Source organism: Neolamprologus brichardi, chromosome 11 (genome assembly GCF_056152115.1).
Source record: "Neolamprologus brichardi isolate AB-2024 chromosome 11, ASM5615211v1, whole genome shotgun sequence".
Taxonomy (NCBI): domain Eukaryota; kingdom Metazoa; phylum Chordata; class Actinopteri; order Cichliformes; family Cichlidae; genus Neolamprologus; species Neolamprologus brichardi.
This window is the reverse complement of record NC_142114.1, coordinates 18,090,672-18,111,249: the sequence shown is the minus strand read 5'-3', so window position 1 is coordinate 18,111,249 and position 20,578 is coordinate 18,090,672. Positions and strand designations below refer to the sequence as shown.

Here is a 20,578-nt window from a genome sequence, read left to right as displayed (position 1 = left end):
CCCTGTGAGCATTTCATCTTGATATTGAATGGAATATGCTAAAACGGTACGTGTTTGTCTGGCAGTGTAGGCCCGTTTCTACTGAGCTGAGAGCGACTAAAAAATGAGAATGGAGGGAATGATTCACTTTCATGAATATCCTTCACAAGAAGATACCATAAATGTCCTCATTCTCAAACTGGAGATGATGATGATCATGATGATGATCGTGAGTAGTGGAGCTAACTAGTGGTTGTAAACAAAACTAACTGGCAGTGACGAGATCATGACAAGTAGTTTGGTGTTGCAGTTTTGCCATCTCGGTTTCAAAACAGCAACTCGAGCTTCCGTGAATGATGCTGAAGATATTCTAAACACTTGCTGTGGAGTAAATGTTGTATATACACATTATTGTTTATTTGTCCCCAAAGTTTGTGTAACATAAGTGACTTTTAGAGGTATAAAAAACATATTCCACATATTTGCTAAATTCATCAAAAAAATTGAGCATACTCGTCCTTGACAAACACATGGATATCTTACTGTCCATGGTTTCATACTGTATGTTTCTTGTGTATTTGTTGGTTTAGAAATTCAATAATCGAACATACTTTTACAGAGTGATTGACGCAAAAGAAACAGGAAATACATTAGAGAGAATCCGTGGGAGGAAGTGGGGCTCCCTGTTTACATCTCTGTCTTATAGTTTCCAGGCTGACAAAGAAAGACCGCAAGAACGCTTGGCGTGTAGCTGAAGTCACATGATCAGCAGAGGAACTACCAGACACCCTGCCTTCGGTACCTTCCCACGGGCTGATATATAAACCTCTTCAACCCACATCGCAAAAACATACCAGAAAAGGCAGCGCTTGAAGAGAAAGGCAGAGTTTAAGAGTTTGTGGATACAAAACCAAAATGAACAAAACAAACTTGTTGGATTTTTTTATCTTTGGGATGGTTTCCATTCTTATAACAGGTAACTGTGCGATCAACTCAAAAGCAAATCTGCGCTAAAATGTAATTTTTGAAAAATTTGAAGTTAATTTCATGTTTTTCTTCACACAGGAGCCAGATGTGAGGAGATGCACAGTGAAGTATTTGCTGCAGAAGGCTCGGATGTTGTATTACCCTGTAAATACCCTGCAATACTGATCAGCAGTCAACCTGCGATTGTCTGGAGTCATAAGGAGAAAGGGTAAGATGAAACTTCTTTTTTTTTTTACATTTTTGCTATTCTCTTTCACTTTTCATATGCAGATTAACCAGCTCTAACCCCTTAAACAACAACAAACTCCTTCCTCATTCACTAATGAAAGACTTGTATCTATATGCTGATGACTCTGGATTGTTGTGATTCCCCTTCATGTACAGCACTATTTGGAGGAAGGAACGGAATGGTCTGGAATACCGCGGCTCTCGATGGTCCCAACGTGTGCAGTGCCCCCACCCACAGCTTGAAAGTGGCACATTCAGCATTCAGATAAACAGCGTGACAGAGGAAGATGTTGGACTTTATTCCTGTAAAGTGGACCTTAGAAACCAAGTGATTGAAAAGCAGGTCATGCTCAGACTTATTAAAGGTAAGAAGCACTAATCGAGCACGCCTACACTCACTAATTACAAAAGACCACAGAGCATTTTACCATATAAAAAAGTAATATTTATTTGTGATATAAAAGTTTGACCAATAAAATAAATATTAAGCATCTGTAGTATGTAGTATTTACTGTAAATTGACAGAAATCTCACTTTCTTTATTTACAGTGTCCTTTTCTCCACCGGCTCCCCTCTCTGGGACCAACACTCAACTGTCTTGTGCTTTGAAACCTTGGCGTCATGGAGTCTCTGTGGAGTGGATGTTAAACAACAACCCATATTTGCCTCAGGCTAAAACCGGCCTGCATGGCGACAAAGTTTCAAGGGTTTTAAGAGTCACCGAGAAAGAGAGCGGAACCTGGACCTGCGTCATGACGTACAAAGGAGAAAAGGGCCAAGCTTCAGCAGCTCTGGATGTGAAAGGTGAAATATTAAGCTGGACAACTGATTTATGAAGCTGTTGAATAAAGTATTTTGTGCTCTTAACAATTTTCTTTCTTTCTTTCCTGCACAGGAATCATCCAACCACCCAAAGATAACGCCAAGGTTTACGCTACTGTGGGGTCTCCGGTCACTCTCCCCTGTGTGTTTTCCTCTGGTTTAAGAACTTTGAGCGCAGGCTGGGAGAAAATCAATCCTGTGTCTCCATCCACCCGCGATCTCCAACTGCTTTCTTTGGCTTCGTCCTCACCTGATCGGCTCCGCTGGGATAGGTCTATCCGTATTAATGAGGTCACATACGAGGACGAAGGAAAGTACAGATGTAGTGGGAATGCAGAACAGCAAAGGCTGACTCGGACTTTGCAGCTCGTTGTTGCTAAAAGTAAGTTTGTGATCTTTCAGTTTGAGGGAAAATTCAATGCACTTGTATTTTTGATATAAAATTATTTCTCTTGTTTCTTTTCTCAGTCGTCCGCTTAAAGCAAAAATACTCAACGACGCTGACCTGCCAGCTGAGCGATGCAAGCGAGGTCACCAAATACGAGTGGGCTCATGTGACCTACGATGAAAATGGCACCGCGATTGTTGGGTCCATCCAGAACAGGAAGGATATAATCATTACCGACGGGTCAGAGGAGAGCTGGGGCGAATGGACATGTAGTTTCTATGGGCAAGATGGCCTTTTGGGGAATGTGACATACAATACTCATCTGATGAGTAAGTTCTAATTTTTGGTGTTTTTCTACTTCTGCTGTGCTGAAAAATAAATATTAACTATAAAGAACATTAAAACCTTTTTTTTAAATGTTTTTTTTATATTTTTGCAGGTGGTCTGAGCGGACAGAAATCCTCAAGCGCATCAAATAACACCGCCACAGTGTTCGGCCTCAGCTTTCTCCTCATTGTTCTGCTCCTCATTGTGGCTCAGATGTACAAGAACCGCCAAAGGGTAAAAATAACAAAATTCGTAATTTTGAAAAAGCGCATAGAATAAATATGAAAGCGTGCATTCACAGATTATATCTGTAGGGATTACCTCAAATAACGCTGTACATCTCTTCCCCACAGAGGAAAAGGATCTTTCAGTATCCCGCCCTGGAGACCATTGTTCATACCATCTCCAACGAGCGGGAGGAGAGAGAAAGGAACCGGGAGAAAATCTAAGGACACATAAAATTCGAGGCCTCGCTGGAAGAATTTTAGAGCACTAAACTGAAGCAAAATCTCTTGCCGCCTGCAATATGTTGAGAGACTCTTGTTTACACAGATTTTGTAAATATTTTCAGAGCAGATACTGTAGCAATGCTGTTTCATTCAAACAAAAATGAAATGCACTATATCCTGTGTTTCAGCTGTGCATGTTTTAAACTGTTGTATGTGTGACGATTTACATTTGCTTTTAAATGACAAACTGAGAACAAACTGCTTGACAAATAAAGAGCATTTAACAGAAATAAATCTATTTTTGTTTATTACACGTATGCACAGTCGAATTATTGTTGGTCAGTGGCAGAGAACTATTGGTGCTCATATAAATAAAATACACAGCAACTTAGAAAACAAGTTTCAGTATTTACATCAAACACTAGCTCTATAAACCAAACACTGACTACTATTTATCGCTATTTTACATTCACTTCAGAATAATTAATGGTCCAAAATTCAGACAGTAAGGACCGATGTGCTACAAATAAAATATTTGTGCAAAGAAGTATCTTTTGTAAATCTCCTTTCCCTCCTTAGGTTGCTTCAATCAAGTCTACCATCCTTGTCAATTCATCGCTCTGAAATTAAGATTCACAGACTAAATTTTTAGCCAACCCACTGCGACTGACCTCAGCTAGCTGGCTGGCAGTTTAGTGCTGAAACCACTCTGTGGCTACAGCTGCAATGCCGTTTCCGCGCTACACCTGGCTGCACTTGCCATCTTCTTGCTCCGACAGTTCGCTGATACCACACAAGGCCAAAGATTGGTTGATTTCCTCCAGAAAACCATTTGTGGAAGGACGTAAATGATCATTAACTTCTTCGTCATCAAAGCACCAGCCGGGCCAATCCACATTTACACCTTCTGCAAACACACTGAAAGGGGGAAACAGAAGGTCAAAGGTCATCATTCTTTCAACATTTACCGGGTCACAATCAGGTGACCTCTTAAAGAGCTTTTAGTCTACCTCAAGTTGGATGATGCATTTTTAATAAGCACATATATATAAAGCAATGTGCTTTCAGTGACAACATTAAAGATAAACATGCAGAATGTCCAGGTTTACCATTATGTTGCTTTTAGTACAACATATTTATTGATGCATTAAGGTGCACATCACTCCGAGTGTAAAGCGTGTAAACACAGGCTTAAAGTGTTAAGTGAGTCTATAAAAAGATTAAAATTACATTTTATATTACTAATTTGACTCTGAAGAGTTGCAACTAATGTTACTAAACTGATGTAGAGGAGGCTATTTTAATTAACGGCGTAGTGAAGAAGAGGTTCAAAGTAGTAAAAACAAAAACACAGTAAAAGTAACTCTATACTTCAGTACTTATATCTTTTCTATAGCTTGTAGAATGATATATCAATACATATTATATAGATATTATATGTTACATAATACCTGTTATAATGTATAATGTATAAGGATTATGTATACAGTTTTCAATATTGCACTAAATTAGAATAAATGTTCCAACAATAATTGAGGAATTATACATACTTTTTACTAACCAAAAGAACAAAATTTAAATTTAGAAAAAAGTAAATAAAAAATATTTTAGGAGTGCTGCTGACTCCGGCATAAAAAACTAACTTTAAAACAAGAAAAATGTTTTTTTTTCTCAGTGTTTTGTGAGAAAAAAAAAATGCTTCATTATTATTCATTATGTTAATCAAAACCTAAGCGTGCTTATGGCACATTGAGGTTAGAGACAGTAAAGTTTCCACTGTAACAGAACGGTCTATTTGTTACCAGCCTACACCTCACTGAAAACTCATTTAAAGATTAGAAGCTTGATGGGCTTAAAGATATATTTAAAAGTGATGCGTGCTAACTCTGTCCACTATTTTAAGTCAGTGAGTTTTTTTAGTTAAATGTCTGATCTGCACTACAGCGTAAACTATTTGCTTCAACTCAGTCTGTCAGTATGTGGGGCACATGAGAGAAAGCATCCCACCCGACCCCACTGTGGTCTTTACTGTGGTAAGTGCAGTATGCAGCAGAAATCAGCAGCAATGCAAGGCATTATGAAGATACAAATACTGTAATACCACAAGTGACTTCAAATGTCAATGGAAATTTTAATGTAACAAATCTTCTTTGAACGTTATGGAAAACTGTGGCTTTTAAGGCTCAATTTGCTCTGTTTCATCTTGATAACTCAGCTATTCTGAGGAAAGCTTTTATACCCATAACGATCTAAAGATAAAATATGTAATGTGTAAATCTTTTGAGTTGATATGATAGGTGCATGTTTTCTCTGATTGTTGTCTGTGTGTGACAGTAAATGTTCAGGGCTGTTGTTTTACATGTATTCCTTATGTCTTTATTCTTAGAGGATGAAAATCACTTGCCTGGCAGTAATCACTTGTTTTTAAATGTTAAGTAGTCCTGGTAGTGCTCGTTTACAGCTCTGTGTTTATTCTCGGACTCTACTAGAGTAGCTTTGCATGATTCACAGTTCAAAATAGGCCTTATTTATCTTGTACTGGGCCTTGTTGCAGCCTCAGGCTGAAATAAGCCAGCTTTCTTCTCATTAACGCCTCTAAAAAATAAAAGTTTTCTGAACAGCAGGTGGGTGGGGTGCATGCTCTTACAGTCACTGCAGTGTGCCTGAGAAGACCATATTAGGGATATGGCCCCTCTTTGACGTCATTCGTAGGTTGAAACGAACATTTAGAGCAAAACAAAAGCCTGAGCTTTTCATTTGCGGGGATTAGATAAATGACAGAAAATAAGGAGAAGGATAAAAGGTCCCTTTTAAATAAAACGTGAATAAGAATGAAAACAAAGGGAACTTATCACTGCCATATACTGACCTGTTCACCTGCTCATCTTCATCTCCATCTACCAGCTGCTCCTTCCATCCTTGACTCACGCTGAGGGCCTTGGGTCTTGCTACTTCCACTTCCTCCAAGTCTGTGTCTCTGTCTCCATCACTGCGTGACGGCGAAGATGTGGCAGAAAATGAGGGAGAAGGAGAACGGTCTCTTGACCTCAGATTTGTTGTTTTTAAATTTCTGTCTTTTTTAAATCCTCCTCTCCCCCTGTCTCTGTCTTTTGCTCTTTCTAAAAGGCCCTCCAGTCGTGAGGAATGTTCATCGTCTGCTTGGGGTGACGTGTGTAAGCTAATGGGGCGAAATCTGGCTTTTCCTTTTGGTTTCATGTTGGAAACAGAAGAACTTCTGTGGGTTTTTATTTTGGGCTTTTTGTTTTCAAACTCCCTGTCAGGCAGCTCAGATTCAGAGAAGGCTTGGGGATCAGAAAAGACTCTATCGTTCCAAAACGTGTCTGGGTTTGACTTTAGGGTGCCCAGTTTGAGTGTCTGCTGTGGATTAGATTGGTAGGGCATGTAGGTAGGAAGAGAGTTTCTTTTCAGCTTTGGGTTGTAGTCTGAGCCAAAATTAGAGGAAAAGTAGTTGTTTGAAGCAGCCCCAGTTTGTTCCAAACTCTGAAAAAACTCCTTAGATGTGCGAAAAGTGACTGGATTTGTGCTTACTGGTCTCCTCCGTTGTATCCCAGTTGACTTTATATTTCTGGAGACCCACGCCTGTTGAGGTGTCTTAGTGTCTCCAAACAGACTGCCACTGGAATTTCTCCCTGTGTCCTGGTTCACGGAGAGGGAATCTGAGTCTTTTCTTGTTAATATTTCTTGCTGTCTTAAAAACTCAGGTCCCTTCATTATTATCGGTTGATAATTAGATTGTAAAGTGTCATCTTCATTTGTTGGGTAGTCAACATCTGGGAGTTCACCTGGTAAAAATCTGTATGTTCTTACAGTGTTATGTTTAAATGGCAGTGCAGCACTTGTGAGAGAATCCTGAGGAGGGAAAGACTGTCTCAAAGTCATGCTCTGCTCCTCTGTAATCTGAGATTCAACAATTCTGTCTTCATCCTCCCCCTGGGTTCCACTTTGATCATGCCTCACTCCCAATTCTATCCATTCATGTCCCCTGAAAGCTGGTGAACGCCTCCTGCTCCCGATTTTGTCCTCAGTGTTATTGGGCTCTGTGCACCAGAAAGGTAACTCAGTTTTATTAGTGGTCATCTCATCTGGAGATTGATACGGTTCTGGCTCTGCCAACCCATTTATCGAGTTAGAGATAAAAGTATCATCAGTGGATTCGTCCATTGAGGTCTCCATTCCTGGCTGTGCAACAGGTTGTTCTTCTGTCTCCACATCGTCTGTCATTGCTTCTGGGTTTTCATTTTGCTGGTTTGTCTCTGTCTCCTGTCTGTTGTGCTCTGCCTCTCTCAACTGCCTCAGTGTTTCCTAACAAATCATCCAAAGAAAAAAAATGTGACTCAACTGGTTCACACATAAAAACACCCATTTACCATCTACTGGTTCCACACATTTCCACCAAAAAGTTGAAAGTACTGCCGTCACACGAAGGAGCTACGACATGAAATTAATAAATGGTTTGCAAATGCAGCCCACAGATTCTATCTGCCATTCATTTTTACATGAAGTACCCCAAGTTCTACTAGCAATACTATGTCAATACTATGTTTTAGATGTTTTATGAAACTGGATTGAATTGTGGACGGGTACTGAAAAGGCACCTTTGAAGATCAAAGCCTATTTTAAATTCTTAATTTCTTTTACTGAACTTTCTCAAGATAAAATTTAACCAGGATCTGCAGTTTGGGACAAATCTCCCCGTTTGGGGCAGTACAAAAAAATCAGGCAGTCTTGTAAAGTCTTTTGCAGGACTTAAAATGATTTTTTTTTTTTAATCAAAAAACTAGATAGACCAAATATGACAAGTTGTGCAACAAAAATGAAAATATCCGTGGATATATCAGTGAAAATATCACATCAACACAAATTTCAGCCAGAGCCAAATTCAGGAGGTTCAGGATCGGACTCTGAACTGAAACTGAAAAAATAATTTTGTTATATACATGCATATTTTTAATTTTTGGAGCCAACTTTGCAGATAGTCTGATAACTGAGATTTAGTTCAAAATATATTAGAAGGCACTAAAAACACAACAATGTGCTGCACAGTCACTTCACATGCCGGCCTTTTTCCACTGCTCTACATACCACTGACATAGACTGGCTAACAACAAGAACATCCGCTTAAGCTGAGACAAAACATAACTCAAGTGCACAATGATACATTTCCACTGAGAAGATGGAAAATTATGCAAAGCAGGACAGTAAAAAGTAGGCATGCATTCTTGCAGCTTTCTGCTATAACAGGTAACACCAAAGTAACTTTAATCCAACCTTCCATTTATCCTCAGTGTACAGCAGCTGAGCTGTTCTGGTCCCCTCCCCAATTGGACCAGTAGTGACATGTTTAGTTTTCCTTAAACAGCTGGCTGCCTGAGTAGTGTCCAAAAATGATATGGGTTTCTCTGCTAACAAGGCCAGGGATGGAGTTGCTCTCAATTCAGGAAATCTGGCAGAATTAAATATTTTTCTGGAGGAATTTAAAAAAAGATTCCAAAACATGACTATCCAGAGTCATGACTGAAAATAGGTCACTGAGCTTGTGTCTTATTTATATCAGTGTTAAAATAGCAACACTGTAACACTGAATGACTGCAATAAGAAGATACTTTTAAAGTTCTGTCAACTACGTGGGGTCTAAACCAAAACCTGACACTGTCATTCTCATAGCAAAGGGTATGGTGCTCTTACAGATAAAGTTTAAGCCAGACTACAAAGATTTCAAAATTTCTAATATTTTATTTTATTTTCTGTTACCTTCGCTTGGTGGATGGTGGACACCCATATGGAGCAATTCTCTGAGGTGCTGGCGACAAGTATGATGACATTCATAGCGCTCTGAAGCTCACCTACCTCCACAAGGAGAAATGAATCTGAGAGAAGCAGACAGACAGTTAGATTGTTCTTTTTATAATAATTAAGCTGCATCCAAGTGTCTCGACTCTAGTCTAAAAGAAAGTGCTACACACAGCCATCTTTCAGTGGTATGCAGTACATCCTGTCGAGGGCCAGAGGAGGTCGAACCACCTTCAGCCGCTCTGTTTTCTTCTGGACTTTGGTGAGTAGAAGCACATCTGAGAAAAGCAGAGCCACCAACTCCAGCTACATCATACCAAGAAAAGGGGAAAAAAATAATAAATACAAAGTAATTTGTAGTAGTTTTGAGGAACGCAAATTAAAATCATAATAAGTAAGTGCACAGTTTTTGCTCACTTTACTGTCTTTCCTGCCTCGAACCTTCAAGCTCTCCTCACGCAGCAGCTTGCGTACAACTTCAGAACCTACACCTTTGATGGGGCACGTTAGGTCAAACTTGCAGATCTCTCGGACATGCTGTCAATGAAATCAACTCCATGTAAATATCAGTAGCATTTCAAAAGAATAGAGGTAATATCTTTTTGAGTTTCCTGTTCACTACATTACACGCACTAGTGATTATAAACTCAACACTGACCTGCTGCATCTCACCAATATGTAACCCACTCTTGTGTGAATCCCACCATTTAGAAAACCACAACAATAAACTCAGTGCCCACAGAACCTAGTCATTACAGCACTTCGTGCTTTACATCCACAAAACAAAGTAAACACAGATGTGACATCTAAGCTCTCGCATCTTTGAATTAAACTTTTTCTCTTCTCCAGATTTCAAGCCACACAAACATCAATGCACTTTTTATGTATAATGCACTGTGTAGACTGCAGTAAAACAAAAGTACACTTTCAACACAGAATGTCCTCTGGGCTTAAGAATGAAGTAAGTCTCTTTATTCTTTGTTGAAAGGTCAATCCATAGGCTACAAAATAACTCCAAAGAACAGAAAAAAGTGACAAAATGATGACAAAGATGTGTTTTACCCTGTCAATTTCCTCATTTAGTCCATCCACCTCATACCCATCAAACCTCTGAGCAGAGATGTTGAGTGCGTGTTGCTCATCTTTTAGTCGCAGGTAGTCATTGATACCTTCCAAAAATTTCTTTACACTGAACAACTGTACAGGGGAACAGACAAAGGAGGCCAGTGTGATGCAATGACTCGCATATTGCATCTATAAAGGGAAAAACATTCTGTGGTGAATTTAAAAGGATTTTATTTAAAGGTATCTAATCCTCACCATGCCTCTGAGTGTGTGCTCCACATGAGGGTCCTGAGTGTGTTTGAGCACAGCTTTGAGCAGCAGGGGATACTTTGTGATCCTCTGATGGGGTTTGGCCTGCATGTCTCCAAGACGCATCCGATTGCCCTGAGGATGATTCTCTACCCACTGGAGAGGACAAAAAAACCCACAAGAATATGAACTCAACTTGATGCTTTTAAAATAAAACTGATAGCCTGACAACCAGGTTTCTTAAAACTATCCAGTTAAGTTCAAGACTCATTGGAATAATGCACAATTTGTGTAGTTTTGCCTCTGTACACCACAACAGCGTGACTAAACAGCAGGCATTCAACTTCAATTCAGTGGGTTCAAGAAAAAAAATTAATTATTCAGCAATTTAGAAAAACTTTCTTTACGCATCTAGACAAAGTGACAAACACTTTCATGGTCTGTTTGTTATTTCTTGACAATGAAGCAGTCATAATATCTGCAAGTGATTCAAAGTTCCCAGTAATTTTGAATACGAGGCCCAAAGAGATGTCAGGGAAAGTGAAACAGATGTCGCACAAGACATTGTGACAGAATTATTTCCACGTTTAAGTCAAACAAGACCAACAACAACACAGCAACTAATCAGGTCATAAACATTGTCAAGGAGGTGGGTGCATCATTATCAACATCTACAACATCTACATCTATCATCTACAACAACAACATCATTATCAACATCTACAATCAACAGACGCCTCCATGAGTGCAAATATAGCAGGTTTACAACAATGCGCAAACCACTGGGTACGCTCAAGAGCAGGAAGGACAGATTAGATTTTTCCATAAAACTACATATACTACATATATCAGACTTATCCGAATGCTACAAAACCGATCGGGCAGGGCTTCACAGTGCAAATGGATAGTGACCCGAAGCAAACTGCAAAAGCAGTCCAAGAGTTTCTCAAGGCAAAGACACGACACGTTCTGCAATGGTCAAGTCAGTCACATCAAACAGAGCAGCTTTTCAGTTACTAAAGATAAAACTGAAGGCGGAAAAAAGAAAACCACAAACAGCAGCAACTGAATTTTGCTTCACTGAAGGCCTGGCAGAGCATCTCAGGGAAACAGCATTTAATGATGTCCCTTTGAATTACAGCAAGTCCTGCTGTACCGATGAGTACACACATGAGTAACCGATGGAAGGAGCAGATTCAAAGAAAGTCACTTCAATCACATATTGATTGTTTGATTAAAAACCCACTGTGGTGATGTGGAGAGACAGAATTGAAAAAAAAAACTGTCTTTATCTAACGAATGCACAAATTATATATTTGATAAAATCATCGACTTCACAGTGATTAAACAAGAAGGTGAAGACAATTCACAGAAGTCTTTGATTTCTCTATAATTTTATCAATGAACTGCCAGAAGACTCTGTGACTGATAACAGAACCACCTCTAAAACCTTCTGAATGAAACTATAACTGGAAAAAGAAAAAAACCTTAAATGAGTTATTTTTGTTTTAACAGCCACACCCTCATTGCCCAGTAAGCGCCAGTTCTTGGTAAAGGAAGGCTTTAACTGTTAAACACAAGGTAGCACTAGCTGACTCTGCTGGAAATATCTACAAATATAGAACTGGTTTTAGTTTAAATATGATTATGTTCATCTAAAGGTACTTTCTGACTCGTCACAGCGATGTTTGTGATGATTCTGATTTTTTTCGACACCAGACGTGACCATCCCCACAAGGATTTCGCTTCTTCTCTCAGGGACAAAGTGAGGATCTTTTGCCTGTTAGCCAAATATGTAAGAGGTGTTGTAGGTCACGCTCTTCTTGCAGCCTCTTTTCCCATAAATCTTCTGCACAAATCTTTGTGAACTAGATATCTTTCACACCGCTGTTAAGGCTGAATCATTTGGAGAAGACGTTGGTGCCGGTCAGGAAGCAGCTCTAAGAAGTCGCCCACAAGCTTATGAAAACATTACAAACCACAAAACACAACCAATAGCAACTGAACTTTTAGTCAGTCATTAAAATGAATTACATTGAAATAATAACTGGGTTAGTGTGGGAGAGCAATTCTTTGATCTTCAGATGTATAGAATGCATGCACAGGCTGTATATGGATGTTACTGCTGCTTCACTGTACCTGGACGTAAGTGGAGAAATGTAGGTTGTTCTCCATCTGCCTGCGCGAGAATTCAAGATTGTCTTCCTCCTTCCAGCAGTATTCATGATAGGAAGAGAAGCGTTTATGAAACTGGGGGAAAAAAGAAAAGGATAAGTCCCCATAAAGTCACATCAGTATGTTTAGCATTATTATTAACGATGCAGAGGTTAGCACTAGCTTTAACGCCGCCATCTAGTTAAATATGCCTTTTTAACCCTTTGATACTTCACTTTGCTCCATTACGACGCACATGAAGAGCTTCAAATTTCCCTGTTGCAGGAACAGTTAGGCCCATAGTTTGTTGGACAAAGACACAATTTCTTTGCAGTTTTGCCTCTGTACACGACCGCTGTGAATTATTAATCAAATAATAAACATGTGATTGAAGTGCAGACTTGGATACTTGGTTGAAAATCCTTTAGTGCCGCCATGCTCAGTTTTATCTACAGTAACTGTAAAAGCTGCTGTTTCAGGTTGAGACCTGGTGACTGACTTGACCATTTCAGAATATCGCATTTCTTTGCTTTGAGAAACCCTCGGGTTGCTTTTTTTAGTCCTCATCCTTTTGCAGTCTGATCAATTTTACAACATATGGATGAATGCTAAGTACTGTTTAATCTGGCTACCTTGTTCTTCAGTATACCCAGCGGTTTGCACCTTGCTGTAGTAAGTCACTAATAATAATATACAGTAATAATATAAAAATGAGCATTATAAGATAATAACCTTGTCATCATGCACTTTAGTTATTAGTTAGTTGAGCTGAGCTGGTTCACATAGTCTTTATTTTTAAGACTGTACCTTCTTTAATTATTGGTTTATTTATCTGTCTTGCTTTTCTTTTCTTTTTCAGTCCAGTGATGACCTCCCTCACTTGCATCGACACCTCTTTGACTTTCGATGCTTTCTGGAGCAGTCTAATTTGTCCTTCCTGTTCTTGCACGTAACCAGCGGTTTGCATCTGGTTATAAACCTGTTTACTGTTCAAGAAGGCGTAGATCTTTATAATGATATCCCCCCTTACCCACTTCACTTACCCCCCCACCCACTTTACAAACTCCCCACCCTCATACTATGTCCTTGACTCAGTTAGTTGTTGTCTTAACTGTGGAAATAATTCTGTCATCATGCACTTTGCCATTTTCTTCTGTGGTCTTTCCGGTCTACTGTTTGTACTGTCTCTCTGATAAGTTTGTGTGGGGTTTTCAGCCGAATGACAGCCTCCCTCACTTGCACTGTCAACTTTGGGCCTTATATTTAAAATTACTTTGAAAAGCTTTAAAACAAAAACCCAGCACTTCAAAAATTGTGTCTGGTTCATTTGCCATGAAAGAACAAGCCAACAGATATCAGCTGGCCATAAAACTGTCCATCAGTCAGGTGTGCATTTTTACAAGTTTGTAAAAATGGAGGACTTTGTATACAAATGTCTGTAATGCCCCAAAGAGTTTATGCAAAGTTTTTGCAAAACCCATAAATTAAAGCTCAGAGTCTGCTCTTCAATTGCATCTTAACTGCTTCATTTAAAATCCACTGTGATGGTGTACAGAGGGAAAACCACAAAACCTGTGTCTTTGTCCTAAAACAATATGCACATAAATTTACACAAGTAGGTCTAGAAAAATGGCAGAATATATAAACATATCCCAAGTGTTTCCACATGCAAGACTACTTTTATGTATTACTTCATTGTACGTGAGTAAATGTACTTATATGTCATACATCTGGTGGATGTTTTGTTCCAAAACAACGTGCAGAAAAGCAAACTCATATGGAAACAAAACCTGTACCCACATAGAGGTAAAGCATGATGTAAGAGGTGCAAATGAAGGGGGGAGACTCTATAACTGACCGGTAATATAAACTGTCTGCACGTACAGTATCATTCAGACAGTGGGGGGCAGGGGCAGGGGAACTTACCTGGAGGCATCCAGGGTCTAACCTCATGGGGTCAAAGGGATTGCCCGTTTTTCGCGCTTCCTGTAACATCGGATAAACCACCTCCTGCCAGAACTGCTGATGTTCTTCGAGGATGGAGGGGAGGTTGGAGAAAAGCTGCTCGGGGGTCACCTTTTAAAACAGGAAGTGCGACAAAAATAAAAACATGTGTTTAACTCCCCTGCTTTGCTATATTTTCCGACTTCTCAGTGGAAATGTGTTGTTGTGCTACATGTTCCACTTGCACTCGAGTTGTATTTTGCCTCATCTTAAGCGGATGTTCTCGTTGTTAATCAATCTATGTCAGTGGTAAGCAGAACAGCGGAAAAAAAGTCCTGCAGGTGAAGTGACTGTGCAGCAAACTGTTGTGTTTTTAGTATTTAAATGATAATGCATGCTTTGCACACTGACCTCCTGGAGAAATCCTTTTTGGTGCAATTGGACAAGAGCCGCAATAACCAACTGTGGGAGGCAGACACAGCTTTGTTATACATCCTGTTGAAACTCCCTTTTGCGCTCTGAAACTTTAATGTAACTGACTGTAAGCAGCTAGAGAGTGACATCTTACGTCTTTTATAATAAGCAGCTTGTTGATGAAGGTGAGTTCAGTATAGACAAACTCCCACAGCGCCTCCTGCTGGTGTCTCTGCATTTTTGACATTGTCTGAAAAGAGGAAGCAGAAGAAATGTCAGGGTCATCAGAAAGAATGTCAAATGTCCATATTGTGTAATGATTATTGTCATCAACGAGTCCCACAGCCAGAATAAGACCAACAGAGTATCAGTTCCTCTATTACTGTTTGCCCCCCCACAGCCAACAGTTCACACAGGACACAAGCTCAATTGTTCCTGCCAGAAAAATGTGCTTTTATTTCCTAAAAAGGCAGTGCATAAGAAGCATGTACAATAGTATGGTTTATTGAAATAAACAATTTGTGGACTTCAGCGCATTTAGACCACATAAGAATAAACTACAGGATGTCAGGCCTTGGCCAATGAATTGATCTGTTTTGTTCTTTTAATTTGATTTGTTGGCAGTAAGAAAAAGAAATATATGCATATAACGATAGGGCCCGTACTGAATGAGACTGCACTATATCTGTCCAGCTCGTCTCCAGCGTGGTTCCCTGACTTTCCTCGTTCCATCTCCACCTGAGATCCTCTGACAGAGAGAAGGCCTCCAGGACTTGCTTCAACCCATCCAGTTGACTTCGCTCCTGGGAAGTTGTTATAAACCATGAGAATGAATAAATAACAAAGAAGAAGAAAATAATCAGGCAGGGAAATGAGGGGAAAATATGACGCTCTACTGAATCAGTCCTTCCTTAATAGAAATAGATGTTAGTTTTGGCCACAGGTTACATCTAAAAGTATGACAGTGGAACAGAATGAACTGCACTGCTGCTGTAAATTTGGGCGTTTGAGTGGGCGGTTGCCTTTACAGCAAGTCTGTATCTGTTCCTTAGAAAACCAGCATGTAGTTTGATGAGCACAGCACAATACCTCAGACGCTTTGTCAGACACTCCCTGGCTGAACAGGACTTGTTTGAGTGCAGTTCTGGGTTTGGCTCCTGCAGAAGTTCCTTTACTCAGAGTTGCAAAGTCATCCACGACCTTTTGCTTCGTTCGCCTCTGGAAGCACAAAAATGCAGCGGGACATGTGAGCATGTATGCACAAGAGAGGATTGCAATGAAAATAAATGAACTGAAACAGTGTAACACACCTAGAACTGAATCTAAACTTAATGCACGGTACTTCGGTACAGAAGAAGTATTTTACAAGTCAAGGTTTTTGACATCTTAGTGAAAGTACTGGGATTTTTATCAATGAAATATTTAAATAGTCAAAGTAAGAGTACTTCAAGTGCCAATTTATAATTTTCATAATGTCATATTTTTAATATTTAAGTTGCATAAAGTGTTGATCTCTATAAAAATCAGTATAATGTATGAAAAATACTTCAACTAGTTTTAAATACTAAGTTGTCCAGAATAAGTCAATAAGCTGCAAAACAAAAAAGGAATAATGGGTTTCAGGCTATAAACATATACAAGAAAATTACCTTAATTAAAGTACTCAAGTAAATCTACTTAATTTCCCCCACTGGTGCCAGAACAGTAGGCTTGCCCCATCCTTACAATTCTGTCCCACTCCACTTGCCTGATAGCCGATTGTGCTGTACTTGTGTTTGTCTGCTGCCCTCTTGTGGTGGATGTTTAGGTCTTCAGCTTTCCCGTCAACGACATCAAGCTCTCTGGTTTCCGTCTCCCTCTGCCTCTCTCCATCCACAGTCTGCAGCACCGTTTCTTCCATTGGTGATTCACTCCCCCCTCCGTTGTTTACATGCTGTGCGTTTGGGATAAGGCTAAAGAGGAGCACACAGAGTTACTCAGTGCCGTTACAAAATGTGTGATGACTTCTTCAAAAAGAAAACAAAGCACACAGTGTCCCTCCATTTTTGCCTCAATTCTTTCTGATTTAGTGTAAAAAAATCTTTACAGACTTTCTGAACGACTTGGAAAACAAAAAAAAAGATGACTCTTTGATTGTGCATGTATTGATCTGCTTATTTTAATTTAAGTTCACTGTTCACTGAGTTTATAGAGACAAAAGTGAAGCAACTCCACTCAACTTCGGTCTTCTAAACATTTGTTCATTGATAAGTAAGGGACCTCTCACCCAAGACCTCCTATCTGACTGTAAGTTTGACTTTTTCTGCTTAACTGAAACCTGGCAACAACCTGATGACTTTTCTTAGCTAAATGAATCTACTCCTCTGGGGTTTGTTTACTTTTCTAAACCCCGCTGCTCAGGTCGTGGGGGTGGTCTCGTGATCTTTTTTCGCCAGCACTTGAAAGTCCTGCCAGTTAATGTTGATACCTTTAGTTCTCTAGAGGTCCTTGCATGTGAGCTGCCTGGACCCATTCCCACCATCATAGCTACTGTATACCCCCCACCCCCCAAACCTAACCCTGTCTTCCTCAGTAACCCATCTTTCATCTCTCTCCCCAAATGTGATCTTGGTGGGAGATTTCAACGTTCACATGGACAATAATGACCTTCTGCTCACCAGAGACTTTTCCTCCTGTCTCGAAGGCTCTGAATTTAAGCAATTTATCGACTTTCCCACTCACTCTAAAGGACACACCCTGGACTTGGTCTGCTGTTCTGGTCTTACTCCCTCGAATCTTTCTGCTACTGAAATCCCCATAACTGACCACTTCCTCCTTTCATTTAACCTCACTCTCTGCTGCTCTTCTACCAAGCCAACCCGTCTCATCTCGTTCCGCAACATCAAGAACATTGATATGGACATTCTCACTACCAGTTTGGACAATGTTCAGATTCCGGACTTCTATTCTACTCCTGATGATTTGTTGTTATATTATAATAATTGTCTACGCACTGTCCTTGATTCTCTGGCTCCTGTAAAAACCCACTCTGTTTCCTTCGCTCGCTCTGCTCCCTGGTTTACCTCTGACCTCCGAGCTCTGAAGGCCAAAGCTCGGCAGCTAGAGCGTAAATATAAGAAATCTGGTTTAACTGTTGATTCAGAAATCTATAAATATCACGTACTTCAGTATAAAGACTCCATCAGCAAGGCCAAACAAAGCTTCTACTCTGGTATTATCAGTTCTTATGAGGGTAATGCAAGGACTCTGTTGTCAGTTCTCAACAAACTAATTCAACCTCCCAACGTTTTACCACTGCACTTCTATTCCTCTGAAACCTGCAACTCCTTGATGCTGTTCTGGACTACGAAAATCAATAACATCCACCAGCAACTCAGATCAAATGTTGTGTCTACGCCCTCTCCAGAACCTTTTCTCCTTTTTGAGCCGTTTTCCACTTTTCATCTTCCTGATTTATATGTAAATCAAAGCCTGCCACATGTCATCTTGACCCCATGCCCACGGGGCTTGTGAAATCCTGCCTCTCTTCTTTACTCCCACTCATCTCTGCTATCATTCACTCTTCTCTCACCACCGGTATCGTTCCCTCCTTATTCAAGACTGCTCTAGTCATTCCTATACTGAAAAAACCTTCTTTAGATCCTAACAACTTTAACAACCTCCGTCCGATTTCCAATTTACCCTTCATTTCTAAGATACTCGAAAAAGTAGTTGCAGCTCAACTTCATTTACACCTGGTTAATAATAATAATAATAATAATAATAATAATAATAATAATATCTATGAGAGTTTTCAATCTGGTTTTCGCTGTCTGTCACAGTACAGAAACTGCTTTACTTAAAGTCATCAACAATCTTCTAATCGGAGCTGACTCTGGTCTTCTCACCATTCTCGTCCTTTTAGATCTGAGTTCAGCCTTCGACACCATTTCTCACTCTGTACTTCTAAGCAGACTTTCCTCTCTCAGCATCTCTGACACACCCCTCGCCTGGTTTCAATCATATCTCCTCGACCGTTCCCAGTTTATTCAACTAAGATAATTTCGCTCTCGTCTATTCCCTGTCACCTCTGGTGTACCTCAAGGCTCAGTTTTAGGCTCTCTTCTCTTCATAATATACATCCTCCCTCTAGGTACCATTTTCTGCAAATTTGATCTTCAGTTTCACTGTTTTGCTGATGACACCCAGTTATATCTCTCTTGCAGACCTGATTCCTCCCTCCCACCTTCCTCCCTTTCAGAGTCTATCCGAGTTAAAATCCTGGTTTGCCTCTAATTTTCTAAAGCTCAATGAGGATAAAACTGAGATCCTCCTTATTGGCACCAAATCCAACCTTTTGAAGGCGAACCATTTCTCACTCACCATCGATAACTCCACAGTTTTCCCTTCTCCTCAGGTTAAGAGCCTTGGTGTCATCCTAGACAGTTCACTTTCCTATAAATCTCACATCAATAATCTCACCCGTTCTGCCTACTTCCATCTACATAACATTAACAGATTGCTTCCTTCTCTTTCCACCCAGTCTACGTCCATTCTTGTCCACAGTCTTCCACAGTCAACTCAAAACTCATCTGTTCAAATCTGCATATTCACTGTGAATCCACTGTTTGTTCATTTTATCTTGTGCTTTTGTTTTATAGTTCTTATTCTGCCATTGTTTTACTAAGTGTTTTATCCTATGGTAAAGTGTCCTTGGGTGACTTGAAAGGCGCTCATAAATAAAATTTATTATCATTATTATTATTATTAAGATACATGGCAGATTTAATAACAAACGTATTTACTTCCAATAAAAAAGATTAAATAAGCAGGAAAGTCACAAAAAGACCAGATGACAAAACCAGTCAAATACACGTGAGCTCCTGTTTGAAGTGAGTGATGCTCTAATACTGACCCACATTCTGACTTTAAAGGATCAGAGTGACATGGCGAATACCAGCTGTGAGCCGTCTGAACAGACTCCTGATCGCACTGATTAAAACAGGACACCAGCAGTTTTTAATGACTCCAGGTCTCGTTACACAGCTGTGCGGGTCAGGGTGTCACACCTGGACTTGTCTGTCATTATTTCTACCTTGTAACATTTCCTGCAGTAGCTTAAGGCTCCCCCCTCCCCACTGCACCATTTACAGCTGTAGCCTGCGGTGTCATTGACTGGCAGGATTAAAGCTTCAGATGTGTTTTACATTAACACTTTTACCAGGATTTCTACTCTCATTTGGACAGTCTTAGAAAGTATTGTAAAAGCAAAGATTCTCACACAAGCAAACAGATTCAGTACACCGCACGCATCTGCTGTCACTCTACTGTCAAACATCAGCGCACTGACTCAGGTGCTTTCATCACCATGTCATACTTGTTTACAATCACTGCCTATATCCTACTGTAACTCAGTGATTAGTGAATTATAAGTATATTGGAATTACAGCACTGGATCGTCTTTAAAACATGATGATTAGTCAATAAAGACAAGCCTGCTGGTAATTTTATAACTTCAGCAAGCCAACAAATCAAATCAGAGTCCGTGAATCTACACATGAGCTCTGACGTGTCGGGGCCTTGCTGTGGTCAACACATAAAACAAACTGTTCCTTCAAAGCAGTGTCTACCCTTTAACCAACAGCTGTTTTAACAGATAAAATCATAAAGTTTACCTGGACTTGGCTGAATCCATTTTGTTTCACAGAGTCATCTTTGGTTTCTGTTAGCTTTCTCCACCTCCTTTCTTTCTAGCTTGCTTGTCCCTCCCTCCCTACTCTTT

General features: G+C 39.9%; 2 protein-coding genes across 2 annotated transcripts; one reads left to right on the top strand and one right to left on the bottom strand.

The window, feature by feature from the left end:
* Positions 1–894: 894 nt before the first annotated feature.
* lag3 (lymphocyte activating 3) lies at positions 895–3,259 on the top strand. Its single transcript, XM_006802879.3, has 8 exons — positions 895–955; positions 1,045–1,174; positions 1,351–1,559; positions 1,744–1,998; positions 2,090–2,398; positions 2,485–2,733; positions 2,844–2,965; positions 3,085–3,259. The coding sequence occupies exons 1-8, from the start codon at positions 895–897 to the stop codon at positions 3,178–3,180; spliced, it is 1,431 nt and encodes a 476-aa protein (XP_006802942.3). The 3' UTR covers positions 3,181–3,259.
* A 244-nt stretch (positions 3,260–3,503) lies between these two features.
* plekhg6 (pleckstrin homology and RhoGEF domain containing G6) lies at positions 3,504–20,505 on the bottom strand. The gene is made up of 15 exons (XM_035913035.2): positions 20,472–20,505; positions 16,565–16,769; positions 15,907–16,035; positions 15,483–15,620; positions 14,972–15,067; positions 14,815–14,865; positions 14,386–14,535; positions 12,445–12,555; positions 10,312–10,461; positions 10,054–10,188; positions 9,409–9,528; positions 9,165–9,297; positions 8,953–9,068; positions 6,050–7,503; positions 3,504–4,098 (listed from the first exon to the last, which is right to left on the bottom strand). Exons 1-15 carry the CDS (start codon positions 20,489–20,491, stop codon positions 3,921–3,923), a joined length of 3,186 nt encoding a protein of 1,061 aa, XP_035768928.2. The 5' UTR covers positions 20,492–20,505; the 3' UTR covers positions 3,504–3,920.
* Positions 20,506–20,578: the final 73 nt, after the last annotated feature.